At 52.0% G+C, this 14201-nt stretch overlaps 1 protein-coding gene across 9 annotated transcripts in view; it reads right to left on the bottom strand.

Annotated features, from left to right (window-relative positions):
- FGD2 (FYVE, RhoGEF and PH domain containing 2) overlaps nt 1–14201 on the bottom strand; it is a 35592-nt gene that overhangs the window by 16700 nt on the left and 4691 nt on the right. For 5 of the 9 annotated variants that reach the window (XR_009597564.1, XR_009597561.1, XR_009597563.1 and 2 more), the window contains exons 2-9: nt 10382–10613; nt 7942–8022; nt 7116–7264; nt 5223–5379; nt 4863–5001; nt 4280–4338; nt 3885–4031; nt 2398–2490 (exon numbers count right to left, since the gene is read on the bottom strand). Coding sequence is in view for 1 of the 9 variants with exons in the window: in XM_027958941.3 (XP_027814742.1) it covers nt 2398–2490; nt 3885–4031; nt 4280–4338; nt 4863–5001; nt 5223–5379; nt 7116–7264; nt 7942–8022; nt 10382–10613 (1057 nt within the window). In the remaining 8 variants the exon portion in view is untranslated. Of the gene's footprint in view, nt 1–2397; nt 2491–3884; nt 4032–4279; nt 4339–4862; nt 5002–5222; nt 5380–7115; nt 7265–7941; nt 8023–10381; nt 10614–14201 lie in introns of those variants that run through there. The other 4 variants (XR_009597565.1, XR_009597566.1, XR_009597568.1 and 1 more) reach the window with 4 other exon arrangements.

Genomic DNA, 14201 nt, shown 5'->3' with positions numbered 1-14201 from the left:
CAAGTCAGGAGCAGGGGCAAGGCCCTCCTGCAGGGGCTCTCAGAGCTCAGGAGGCCTCCAGGGTCAGAATTGGGCTGCCTCCTGGGGCAAATCCTGGGAGATGTCATGTGGGGTAAGGAGAGGGAAAGGGGAGATGGAAAGGTACTAAGATGGGCCAGATCTGACCTCTGTTTCTTCCAGCCCCGGCCACCGGGACTTAGGAGCCATCAGAGAGGGGTGGCCCAGAGGGTTTTCTTCCCATTTCCTCCACTATGCCTGCAGTTCCACCCTATGCTTTATCCCTCTGGGTTGAAGCCTTAATAGGAGATAGTATAGTATGCTGGTTAGATACAGAGGCTCTGGACTCTGTTATATCTGGGCTTGATCATGCAAACAAGGATTTGCTGTGTGACCCCCAAGCAAGTTACTTAATCTTTCTGAAAGAGAAAGTGAAAGTCACTCAGTCGTGTCCAACTCTTTGTGACCCTATGGACTATAGAGTCCATGGGATTCTCCAGGCCAAAATACTGGAGTGGGTAAGCCTTTACCACTGAGCCAGCTCTTTACCAGCTGAGCCACAAGGAACCCCAAGAATACTGGAGTGGGCAGCCTATCCCATCTCCAGCGGAACTTTCCGACCCAGGAATCGAACCGGGTCTCTGCATTATAGGCAGATTGTTTACCAACTGAGCTATCAGGGAGGCCCTAACCTTTCTGGGCCTTGTTTTTGTTTTTGTTTTTTATCAGTGTTTAGGTTCACAGCAAACCTGAGAGGAAAGTACAGAGATTTCCCATATGCCCCCTGTGCCCATACATGCACAGCCTCTCCATTAACAACGCTTCCCCACCAGAGCGGTACATATGTTAGAATTACCCAAGGTTCATAGTTCACATCACGCTTCACTCTTGGTGTTGTACACATTCTGTGGGTTTGGATAAATGTATAATAACTGATATCTACCATTATATAGACAGAGGAGTCCATGGGGTCACAAAGAGTTGGACATGACTTGGCAACTAACCAACAACAACCATTATAGCACCATACAAAGCAGTCTCACTGCCCTTAAAATCCTCTGTTCATCCCTCCCTTCCCCAACCCCTAGTAACCACTGACCCTCTCACTGTCTCCATCCAGAGAGAGAATGCCTCTTCCAGGATGTCACAGCGTTGGAATCAGACAGTAGGCGTGCACCATATGTATGTATGTAGAATCAGACAGTAGGCGTGCACCGTATGTATGTATGTAGCCTTTCAGATGGGCTTCTTTCACTGAGTAATACGAATTTAACCTTCCTCCATGTCTTTCCATGGTTTTATAGCTCACTCCTTCTTACCACTGAATAATATCTCACTGGATGTATCACTTTATTTCCTTATTTTTGAAAGTGGGATTAACTACAGATATCCTCAGACTGTACACAGTTACTCACTGCAGTCTCATTTGCAGACACTGACAACTGAGAACAGTCTAAACGTCCATCAGTACTGGACTGGTTGAATGAATCATGGTACATCCACACACCAGGACACTATGCATCTATGCAAAAGGATGAGGAAGCTCCAAATGAACTGAGTTCTAATCATCTCCAGAATAAGTAGCTAGTTTAAAAAGTCCGCCACAGAATAGTGTATGTGAAAAACACTGTTTATGTGAAAGAAAAGTAAGGATGCCATAATGAATACACTACCTCTGGAAGGCCTCACAAGGAGCAAAGGCTGCCTCTAGGGAAGGGAACTAGGGGACGGAGAGCCTATATGTGCAATTCATGTTGCATATATTTTTTTACGTAGTTTGATTTTGGAACGTGTATTATTTACATTTTTAGGTAATAAAATTATTTTATTTTAAGATTTTTTAAAAACTAAAGAAATGCAGGGGATAATAACAGCCCCTACATCCCAGGGCTGTTATGAGGGTCCAATGGGAGTGATGCCGGGCCTAACCTATGGGGACCACTCAGGCACTATTATAGGCTGCTGTCCCTGCTCATTCGTGGCCGTCTCTGGGTGTGGACACACCCAAGTCGGCAACTGAGCTGACAGTGGACACCCTTCCTGCTCAAAGTTGCAGTGCTGGCATCAACCAGGAGCGGGCAGAAATGCAGAATCTCTGACCCCACACCAGACCTACTGACTCAGAACCCATTATTTTAACAAGCCTCCCAGGGGATTCATGCAGTCATAAAGTTTCCAAAGCCCTGGTCTAGATGGTAGAGAAAGCAAAGTGAAGCTGGGCACTGGGAAGGACCCTGGACAGGAAGGCTGGGAGTCCAGATGGGAGAGATCTAAGCCTCATCTTTTCCGCCTTCACACTGCCCCAGACCTGCCGCACCTGGGTTCCTGGACTGAGTCGCCGGTCGGCCCCTCCTGCTGCTCCCCACCCTTGGTCCGACCCTGGGGGTGAAGCCCTCTTACCTTCATGCCCGCCACATCGATGCGGGTCCTGACCTGGAAGTGGGCGCCCACCTGGATGACCCTGGGCACACAGTAGAGCAGCATGTTGTTGAACTGCAGGAGACATGAGCGAGCGTGTGTGCACAGCGGCAAGGGCGGCAAGGACGAGCGGGCAGGCTCCGCTGGATGTGGGCTGAGCCCCTCTGGGCCTCACTCCCCTCTCGTCATGCGCTGGGCCAGCTCACAGGACAACACAAGTGTGATGAGGAAGGGGCGGTCTAGCCCCACTCCACCTGGGGTGCTCACCGAGGGGCTGCCCGACCTGTGGGCTTCAGGGGACCAGGGCAGACTTTGGAGACCTATGAGGCCTTTCTCACGGGGGTCAAGGGTGAGAGATTGTAGCTCCCGCCCCAGGTGGGACCAGTTTCCAGATCTCCAGGAGACGCCTTGGCTTCCTCACTGCACACCGGGGCTGTTCTTCCTAGCAGCCAACCTAATTCCCTCCTGACGCGCAGCCTCTAGGGCTTCCCTGCTGGCACAGTGGTAAAGAATCTGCCTGCCAATGCAGGAGATGCGAGTCCAATCACTGGGTCAGGAAGATCTCCTGGAGAAGGACATGGCGACCCACTGCATTCTTGCCTGAAAAATCCCATAGACAGAGGAGCCTGGCAGGCTACACAGTCCATGGGGTCACAAAACAGTCGGACACGACTTAAACGACTCAACAGCAACAATAGCCTGCCCTCTCTAGAGCACAGATTGACATCACAGGTTTTGGAGCCAAACAGACTCGGTTCAGATTCTGACTCTGTGGCTTCCTAGGACATGTCTGGGAACCCCCTCAGCTGGAAATCCCTGAGGCTTGGGGGCAGCATGTGATTGGTCCCAAGTCAAGGCTATGGTTTTTCCAGTACTCATGCGTGGATGTGAGAGTTGGACTATAAAGAAAGCTGAACACAGAAGAATTGATGCTTTTGAACTGTGGTGTTGGAGAAGACTCTTGAGAATCCCTTGGACTGCAAGGAGATCCAACCAGTCCATCCTAAAGGAAATCAGTCCTGAATATTCATTGGAAGGACTGATGCTGAAGCTGAAACTCCAATATTTGGCCACCTGATGTGAAGAGCTGATTCATTTGAAAAGACCCTGATGTTGGGAAAGATTGAAGGTGGGAGAAGAAGGGGATGACAGAGGATGAGATGGTTGGATGGCATCACCAACTCAATGGACATGAGTTTGAATAAACTCCAGGAGTTGGTGATGGACAGGGAGGCCTGGCGTGCTGCAGTCCATGGGGTCGCAGAGAGTCAGACATGACTGAGCAACTGAACTAAAACTGAACTGGCCAGGGTGCCAGAGCCATAAGGATAGAGAAGCAGGCTTGTCCCTGCTCTCCTGCAGTGCCGGCCAGGTAGATGCCAGGCGGGCAGGACCTGGGGCAGAGGGCCCATGCCTGTGGACTCCCCTCCCCAGTGTGGAGCGAGCGGGCCCCCCAAGCGTCCCCTTACCAAGAAAAGGTAGCGCTCCATGGGGCCGCTGCGGCGGAAGGAGATCTTGAGGACGGGACCCTCGCGGAGCAGGGTGTTGGAGGGGTCGACTATATCGTCCTCCAGGCCCAGGCGCTGGTACACGTCCCACAGTTCCTGCAGCCGCTCCTGGGGGCGGGAGGGCCACCCTCAGCCAAGGCCAGGCAAGACCCTGCCTGCTTCTGGAAGGCTAGTCTCTCATGGGTGGAGATGGGGTGTGGGGAGGAGGGCAGCAGGGGGCTGGGTGTTGTGGGCAGGGTCAGAGGAGGGGCAGACACAGAGACCTGGGTGGGTTGGCGGGGGCTGAGAGCTGCAGGAGGAGGTGACAGGGCCCTGGGGATGCCCACAGCTCCTTCTTGGAGGACTGGGGTGCTCACCATTTCAGTGATGGCTGCGTTGGAGTGCTGAGCAGCCGAGAAGATCATGTCAAGGGCTTCTGAAAAGGGGGCAGGGTCGGAGTCACCCCTGAAAGTAGGGGGCTGGTGGCTGAGGCAGGAGGCCCCTGAGGCTTAACCCAGTGGCCTCAGAGCCTGCCTGGAGCACCCCAGGGGCAGCCCTTCCCCTGTAGCCTGGCGCATCCAGTGTCTGGATGATGGGGGCCATTTCCCAAGCAGGGGGGAAGGGACTAGAGGTCCCTGAAAGACAGGGCCGAGGTGGTTGGCCTCTGTGACTTTCACTGCCCGCCATATCCAGGGGTGAAGGCACGGTTTCAAATCCTAGCTCTGCTTCTTTTTGGCTGTGTGACTTTGAGCAAGTCACTTAATCTCTCTGGGCCTTAGTGTCTGTAGAAAAAAGAATGACTAATGCGATAGACGATGTCTATGAAGTACAACAATGTTAATGGTTGACGGTCATCAAAACCATCTTCAGCTGGTGCTCCATAAATTAGGGGAGTGGCTTGAGCCTTCCCAGTGCCGCCCCCTTGCCCCCCGCCCCCCGATTCACTGGGGGTGTCCTCACTCTGGGCATCAGCCAGGTCTGGGGCCTGGCCTGGCAGCTTCTGGACATACTCCTTGAGCAGCAGCTCGTAGCGTGGGATTCTCTGCACAGGTTCCAGCATGTGGTGCTGCAGGGTCAGGCTAGCTGAGGCCTCGCTGCTCTTGGGGAGGGAGGAGGGGGAGAAGAGGAGGAGGGGTCAAAGGGGGAAGGGGTGGGTCAGGCTGCCCCTGAGGGTCGGGGGAGTGGGCAGTGCTGTGAAAGCCGCTGAGCCGGCAAGGTGCCCCAAAGCACTTGGGGAACCAGAGCACTTGGGGAACAGCAGGCTGGGGGCGGCCGTGCAGGGCCGTGCAGGGCTCTGCCCCGCGCCCACCCCAGCCTCACCTGGATGCGGGTGATAACCTCCTGGAAGGGTGGAGATTTGTCTGTCCAGGTGGCCAGCAGCTCGATGGCTCGCTCAAAGTTCTTGACATACTCACTGTACATCTTCAAGAAGGGCGCCAGCTTTTGGATCACATCACCGATGCGGGGGGTGGTGGTCCTACCGGAGGGGTACCAGGTACTGCCCTCGGTCTGGGGACCTCTTCTCTTGACTCCACACGGGGTCAGGAGAGGCGAGGCTCCCAACAAACCACCCCCCCGCCCCGCAACACAGCCATTCTGCAGCACTCCTGGGAATAGGTATGGGGGGGCGGGTGTCATGCTGGCACAGGTGTGGTTCACCCCTCCTTAGACTGGGAGCCCCCGGAGGGCAGATGCTGACCTCTCCCAGGGACAGAAGCCCCCTAAAGGCCCAGCACAGGGTCAGGCCCACAGCAGGTGTTCAACAACCACCTGATGCTTGTTCTCGTAACAATAACAAGGGCCACATGCCCAGCACTGCCCAAGACAAGCTGCATGTCTCATCTCATTTAATCCTTACAACCCTGTGCGGGGGAGGAAGGACAGTCAGTCAGTGGCCCATCTTAGAGAGGAGGAAATCCAGGCTAAGAGAGCTAAGAAAAGGTCATTCAACCCTGGAATTGTTACAGCAGAGCGTCAGCAATCTGGAGCTGGCCTGCCTGAGTCTGATTTCCAACCACACCACTTACTCCAGCTGTGTGTTCTTGGGCCAATCACCTAGCCTCACTATATCTCAGCTTTCCCATCTGAAAAAATTGGGCATGATGGTAGGCAACCTTAGAGGGTTGTCTTTTGGGGAAAAAATTATTGAAAAAAAAATGGATCGATCATAAAGTAAAAAGAATATAATAATGAACCCTTATAGATCCATCAGGTTCCCTGGTGGCTCAGATGGTAAAGAATTTGCCTGCAGTTTGAGAGACCTGGGTTCGATCCCTGGGTCGGGAAGATCCCCTAGAGAAGGGGATTGGCTACCCACTCCAGTATTCTTGCCTGGAGAATTCCAAGGACAGAAGAGTCTGGTGGACTACAGTCCATGGGGCTGCAGAGAGTCAGACACGACTGAGCATCTAACCCTAACTATAGACACATCGCAGGATTTAACAATTACTAAGATTCTGAAGCTGAAACTCCCATACTTTGGCCACCTGATACGAAGGGCTAACTCATTTGAAAAGACCCTGATGTTGGGAAAGATTGAAGGTGGGAGGAGAAGGGGACGACAGAGGATAAGATGGTTGGATGGCATCATGGACTAAATGGACATGAGTTTGAGTAAACTCTGGGAGTTGGTGATGGACAGGGAGGCCTGATGTGCTGCAGTCCATGGGGTCGCAAATAGTCAGACATGACTGAACAACTGGACTGAACTGAACTGAACTGAAAGATTCTTTTTTGCCAAGAAATTTTAAAGGACATGCCAGACATCATGGCATTTCTTTGGCAAGATACTAATTTCACCACTACATACTTTCGTGGGTATCTCTGAAAGCAGAGAGGGTTTCTGGCCTAACCACAAGGCCATCATCACACAGTGAGCTGATCTGAAGACTAAGCAAGTTAGTAGGTGTGAAACCCAAGGCAAGGCAAGTAGGAAATCTTCAGTTAGTGCTGGTGGTTTCCACTGCCTCGTAAGTCACTCAGCCAAGTGAGGACCTGATCCATCTCCTTCTCCAGAACACACACACACACACACACGCGCACACGACGCATTCAAGCCCTTCACCGTGCAGACAGAGCAAGCCCAGAGGAGTCGAGTCACGGCCACGTAGCAAGCGCAGAGACCTAACAGGCCAAACTAATGTCCTGGAGGCCGCACCCCGACTTGGCCAGGGCTGCAGCCAGGGGGCCTCAGGGGCTCCTGCTGGACCTCACCAGTCGTCCAGCCGCCGCTGCAGCTCTGGGAGGAAGAACTGTGAGTGGAACTGGTAGATGGAGGAGATGTTGGAGAAGATGAGCCTGACCACGTCCTCAGGGAAGGCCTTGCTGCCGCGGGCCTCCTTCAGCAGCTCCTGGAAGAAGACCTGCAGCCGCCGCTGGGTCACTGAGCGTGTGGCGGAGAAGGAGCCCCCCACCCCTGACACCAGCCCAGGGGAGACGAGCACAGTCCGGGGGACTGCGGGGTCCCTCCCCACCCAGCTTCCAGAACACTTCCACATCCTTAATCTCCCATCATCCTCGAAAAACCCTGGGAAGAAAGACAGGGATTATTCTGGCCACTTTACAGATGGGCAAACCAAGGGACTTGGCCAGAGGCTGGCAGCTGATGAATGTCAGGAGCTGGCCCATCTTGTATCTGTCAAGACCTTGGACTTCGCCAGGCTCAAGATCCCACTTCAGTGATTTAACCTTCTTGCCTTAGGGCTCCTGAGGACAGTGTGAAAGGCTAAGAATGGTGAGGATGCTGGGAGCCGGGGTGACAGATGAGGATGCTGTGTGGGGCCTGGAAGGACCAGCTGGTGTGGTCTCTGCTCTTGGGAGACCAGCCTAGGTACCAAGTGTGGAATCAGGAGTGGTGCTAATGAGCTGTATCCCGATTTCTGCCCAAACTCCAGTCATCAGTTAAAGGACTAAGGCTTCCTAGAATCAGACCTGAGGTCCTAACTCTCAGCTTTTATGAGGTGGGCCAGAAAGGAGAGCAGGGTAGGGTGAGGACACCCAGGTGCCAAAGAGTGGGGCGGGGGGCTCCCTGGCCACTGGCCTGGTCCAGCAGGTGGAGGCGGGCCACGTAGGCCTGCTCGGTCTCCAGCAGCTCCTGGACAATCTTCTTCTCCTCAGGCTCCTGCAGGGAAGTTTGGAGAAGGAGAAGGAGAGATTTGGTCTCCTTTGATGCGAGCAGGATCCAAAGATGCCCCAGTGAGTGTAGCTCCCAGGACTCACGCCATGCTGCACGCGCATCTGGGTTTGTGCTGGGATTGAGAGAATGGGACAGAAAGAGGCCTGGAAGCTCCCACCTGTGCTCCCTTGGGAGCCATGAACTACCATATCCAGAGGTCTAGCTGGCCTGAGGGAGAGGCCACAGGGAGAGGAGAGGCCCTGGGACCTCACGGACAGGAAGCCAGGGGCCCAGCCATGCCAGCATCCCAGATGCGCAAGCTTTCAGCTGTCCCTGGCCAGGTACTAGGCTTGGGAGATGAGCTATCAAGGGCATTCCTGCCTCAGCCAAGATCTGCCTGCAGACATGTGGGAGGCCTTGTTATGGACTAAATTGGGTCCCCAAGTTAATATGTTGAAGCCCTAACCGCCCATGTGACTATATTTAGTAATTAAGTTAACTGCTGTGGAGGGTGAGGCCCTAACCCATCAGGACTGGTGCCCTTAAAAGAGGGAGGGACACCAGGAGAGCATGTGTAGGAGAAAAGGTCACGTGAGGACGCAGTGAGAAGCTGGCCATCCACAAGCCAGGAAGGGAGCCTTGCCAGAAACCAACCCTGCCAGCACCTTGACCTTGATGTCCCATCTTCAGAGCTGTGGGAAAATGTATTTCTGTTGTTTAAGTCACCTGTGCGTGCTAAGTTGCTTCAGTCATGTCCGAACTCTTTGTGACCCCATGGACTGTAGCCCACCAGGCTCCTCTGTCCATGGGATTCTCCAGGCAAGAATATTGGAGAAGGGTTGCCATTTCCTTCTCCAGGGGATCTTCCTGATCTTAGGGATCAAACTCACATCTCTTGCGTCTCCTGCATTGGCAGGTAGGTTCTTTACCGCCAGCACCACCTGGGAAGCTCTTCAAGTCTCCTATACTGTGCTGTGCTTAGTTGCTAAGTCGTGTCTGACTCTGTGACTGCTATAGCCTGCCAGGCTCCTCTGTCCATGGGAACGCTCCAGGCAAGAATACTGGAGTAGGTTGCCATGCCCTACTCTGGGGATCTTCCCAACCCAGGGATTGAACCCAGGTCTCCCACATTGCAGATGCATTCTTTACTATTTGAGCCACCAAGAAAGCCCAAGAATACTGGAGTGGGTAGCCTATCCCTTCTTCAGAGGATCTTCCCAACCCAGGAATCAAACCGGGTCTCTTGCATTACAGGTGGATTCTTTACCAACTGAGCTACCGGGGAAGCCCTTAAGTCACCTAGGCTGCTCTAGTTTGTTACGGCAGCCCGAGCTAAGCGAAACCAATCCCAAGTGAGACCAACAGAAAAACTATCCAATAACATTCCAACCAACCCACAAAACTGTCAGAAGCAGTAAGCTGCTTGGCCACTACCTTTGGGGGTAGTTTGTTACATAGCAAGCGATAGCCAGTAGACATAGCAGGCACCACTATGATCACATCTCCATTCTCTAAATGAGGAAACAAGTACACACAGTAGGGTTACAGAGACTTGCCCAAGGCCTCATGGTGAGCCGAAGAACTGGGGCAGGAACCCTGGTGGTCTGGCTCCAGGGTGCAGAGCATCCTGCAGCCAAACCCTTCAACCCCATAGACAAGAAAACTGAAACCCAGCAAAGGGAGATGACCTCCCTGGAACCAGCCTCAGGGCAGGGATCAGCGCTGACCTCTATTTCTAGTCGGCAGAGCTGTCTCCTTCAGTAGGTAACCTGAGGCCACACCTGGGAGGGGTACCAGGTCCCAAGTTGAGTAGTCTCGGACAAGTTCCTTACGCTGTCTGAATTTCAACTCCATGCCTTAAAGACTTCTACAGGACTTCCCAGGCGGTTAAGAATCCGCCCACCAATGCAGGGGACATAGGTTCAATCCCTGATCCAGGAAGATTCCACATGCGTGGAGCAACTAAGCCTGTGCGCCTCAACTACTGAAGCCCATGTGCCTGGAGCCTGTGCTCCACACCAAGAGAAGCCACCGCAATGAGAAGTCTGCTGCACCACGACAGAGTGCTAATTTCTCCGCAGCTAGAGAAAGCCTGTGCATGGCAACAAGAGCCCAGCACGGTCAAAAGTAAAGAAATGCCCCTTCAGCGAGGGGTATGAGAAATAACGTCAGCAGCAGGCTGCATAGTAGGCACTTAATCAAAGGCCATCAACGGTGGGGGGACGTGAATCTAGCTTTCAGCTGATCTCTGGTCACAGAAGACCCCCGCCCAGGGGAGGAGTTGGCTCCGGCCGGGAGAGAATGCGTGGGAGGAGATCAGTGGCTGGCCCCCCAGTAACCCACTTCTTCCCCAGCCCTCCGGCACCTGTGTCCCTGAGCCAGGGCAGGTCCTGGGCTGGTAAGACTTCCTCCAGGCTCCGCTGGACAGCTTGTTCTTCAGGGAGCTCAGGTACCTCCTGCTGACGGTCCTGGGCCCGGACTCCAGGGCCTCCTCCTCAGTGGGCTTCTCGCAGGGCTCTGCAGACGTAGGAGACCTGCACCCAGGCTGCTGATGCCCAGCTTCCAGGCCGTGGACTCTGGGCACTGCTCCTGCCATCCTGAGGAGAAGAGAACAGTCAAGGGTAGGGAGAAGAACTGCACCTCCCTCGTAGGGATGTGGGGCAATCAAGGCAAATGCACGGAGAAGGCAATGGCAGCCCACTCCAGTACTCTCGCCTGGAAAATCCCACGGACAGAGGAGCCAGGCCATGGGGTCGCTAAGAATCGGACAGACTGAGCAACTTCACTTTCGCTTTTCACTTTCCTGCATTGAAGAAGGAAATGGCAACCCACTCCAGTGTTCTTGCCTGGAGAATCCCAGGGACAGGGGAGCCTGGTGGGCTGCCGTCTATGGGGTCACACAGAGTCGGACACGACTGAAGCGACTTAGCAGCAGCAGCAGCAGCAACAGATGATGAGATGGTTGGATGGCATCACTGACTCAATGGACAGGAGTTTGAGCAAACTCTGGGAGATAGTGAAGGACAGGGAAGCTTGGTGTGCTGCACTCTACGGGGTCACAAAGAGTCAGAAACGACTTAGCCACTGAAAAATGACAACAATGCAAATTGGAGATGTTCACTGGCCTCTGAGTGTCTGGCACACAGAAGGAATGGACAGAGACATCTACTTCTCCTCTGGATACCTTTCTTGGAGGGAACTCCAGTCTTCAAAATGAGTCAGCGTAGACTGTGTCTTGTTTTCTGGGTAACTACACACTTCCCTTTTTAAAATGCAGTGAGGAACCCTTCCTTCTGCACATAGAGGATTTTTTTTTTAACTTTTTGTTTTGTATTGGCGTATAGCCGATTAACAATGTGATAATTTCAAGGAGACAGCAAAGGGACTCAGCCATACATATACATGTATCCATTCTCCTCCAAACTCCCCTTCCATGCAGGCTGCCACATAACATTGAGCAGAGTTCCTTGTGCTATACAGTAGGTCTTTGTTGGTTATCTATCTTAAATAAAGCAGTATGTACATTTTGATCCCAAACTCCCTAACTCTCTCTTCACCCTGCCCTTCCCCCCTGGCAAGGATAAATTCATTCTCTGTGAATCTGTTTCTGTTTTGTAGATAAGTTCATTTGTATCATTTCTTTTTAGATTTTGCATGTAAGGGGTGTCATACAATATATCTCCTTCTCTGTCTGACTTACTTAGTTGCACATAGAAGATTTTATGTACCCTCCCAGATCACCCTCGCCTGTGAGCCTCACCCCAGGTTTTAGTCTCTCTATACCAAGAAATCCCCTAAAACCCTAGTAACTGATATATCGAGGGAAGGTAGGGGCCATGGAACACTCTAAAGGGAGGGCAGAGCTGATAAAGCTGGGACTTTTCAGTGGGATCCTAAAAGATGATGCTGTGAAAGTGCTGCACTCAATATGCCAGCAAATTTGGAAAACTCAGCAGTGGCCACAGGACTGGAAAAGGTCAGTTTTCATTCCAATCCCAAAGAAAGGCAATGCCAAAGAATGCTCAAACTACCGCACGATTGCACTCATCTCACATGCTAGCAAAGTAATGCTCAAAATTCTCCAAGCCAGGCTTCAACAATATATGAACCATGAACTTCCAGATGTTCAAGCTGGTTTTAGAAAAGGCAGAGGAACCAGAGATCAAATTGCCAACATCTGCTGGATCATGGAAAAGCAAGAGAGTTCCAGAAAAACATCTATTTCTGCTTTATTGACTATGCCAAAGCCTTTGACTGTGTGGATCACAATAAACTGTGGAAAATTCTTCAAGAGATGGGAATACCAGACCACCTGACCTGCCTCTTGAGAAATCTGTATGCAGGTCAGGAAGCAACAGTTAGAACTGGACATGGAACAACAGACTGGTTCCAAAGAGGAAAAAGTACGTCAAGGTTGTATATTGTCACCCTGCTTATTTAACTTATATGCAGAGTACATCATGAGAAACGCTGGGCTGGATGAAGCACAAGCTGGAATCAAGATTGCTGGGAGAAATATCAGTAACCTCAGCTATGCAGATGGCTGCACACCACCCTTATGGCAGAAAGTGAAGAGGGACTAAAGAGTCTCTTGATGAAAGTGAAAGAGGAGAGTGAAAAAGTTGGCTTAAAGCTCAACATTCAGAAAACGAAGATCATGGCATCTGGTCCCATCACTTCATGGAAAATAGACTGAGAAACAGTGGAAACAGTGTCAGACTTTATTTTTGTGGGCTCTAAAATCACTGCAGATGGTGACTGCAGCCATGAAATTAAAAGACGCTTACTCCTTAGAAGAAAAGTTATGACCAACCTTGACAGCATATTGAAAAGCAGAGACATTACTTTGCCAACAAAGGTCCATCTAGTCAAGGCTATGGTTTTCCAGTAGTCATGTATGGATATGAGAGTTGGACTATAAAGAAAGCTGATCGCCAAAGAATTGATGCTTTTGAACTGTGGTGTTGGAGAAGACTCTTGAGAGTCCCTTGGACTGCAAGGAGATCCAACCAGTCCATCCTAAGGGAAATCAGTCATGAATGTTCATTGAAAGGACTGATGTTGAAGCTGAAACTCCAGTACTTTGGCCACCTGATGCAAAGAGCTGACTCGTTTGAAAAGATCCCGATGCTGGGAAAGATTGAAGGCAGGAGGAGAAGGGGACGACAGAGGGTGAGATGGTTGGATGGTATCACCGACTCAATGGACATGAGTTTGAGTAAAGTCCGGGAGTTGGTGATGGACAGGGAGGCCTGGCGTGCTGCAGTCCATGGGTTCGCAAAGAGTCGGACATGACTGAGCGATTGAACTGAACTTTCACTGAGAACTATGCCCTCCACACCTCTCAGTTTAGTTCAGTTCAGTCGCTCAGTCATGTCCAATTCTTTGCGACCCTGTGGACTGCAGCATGTCTGGCTTCCCTGTCCATCACCAACTCCTGGAGTTTGTTCAAACTCGTGTCCTTCGAGTTGGTGATAAAAAGCCAGCCTAGTCCTTCTCCCTCCAGGGACAAGCTTTCATAGTGTAGCTTTCTTATCCTACGTACTGGATCTGCAGACCAGTTAAATTCTTCAGATAACAGAGGCCAGCAGCAAGGAATATATCCAATGACGTACGATGTGCCCCATTCCCTTTGGTGTGGAAAGGCTTGTGGTGACAGTGGGCAGCCTTATAAGAAAGGCAGACTGGGAAACGGAGAACCAGACAGGTACAAAATCTTCAAAACTCTGTGACTAAGTTTTTCATTACCCCCATTCTGCAACTAAAGAAAGAGAGGATCTTGCAGAAGGAGGGGGGCAAAGGCGGGATTCAGATCAGGCTGGCTGGCTCCTGAGTCTGAGCCCTAAACAGCCCTTCCCCACGTGAGTCAGGGAGAAATGGGTGCAGAGAGTCAACGTGACTTGCCCCACATCACACACTGGCTGGTAGCAGCGAGAAGATTGTGACCCAGGCCCCCGTGGTTCCTCACGGGCTCTTGCACCCCAACACCCGGTTCCTCAGCCCCTGGGTCTGTAGCTCATGCAGTTAGCTGAATCTCAGGCTTTCTGTTCTATGTTTGGTTTCAGCTTCTGCATTTCTCCCCCAGGGCTCAGACCAGTTTCTGTTTCCTCTTCATTCCCTCAGTTTCACATCAGTTAAGGCACTGAAAGACCTCACAAGAAAGCCCAGGCAAGGCAGCTGGCCTT

The sequence above is a fragment of the Ovis aries genome, chromosome 20 (genome assembly GCF_016772045.2).
Source record: "Ovis aries strain OAR_USU_Benz2616 breed Rambouillet chromosome 20, ARS-UI_Ramb_v3.0, whole genome shotgun sequence".
Taxonomy (NCBI): domain Eukaryota; kingdom Metazoa; phylum Chordata; class Mammalia; order Artiodactyla; family Bovidae; genus Ovis; species Ovis aries.
The sequence above is the reverse complement of the archived record's forward strand: the minus strand, read 5'-3'. Positions and strand labels throughout refer to the sequence as shown.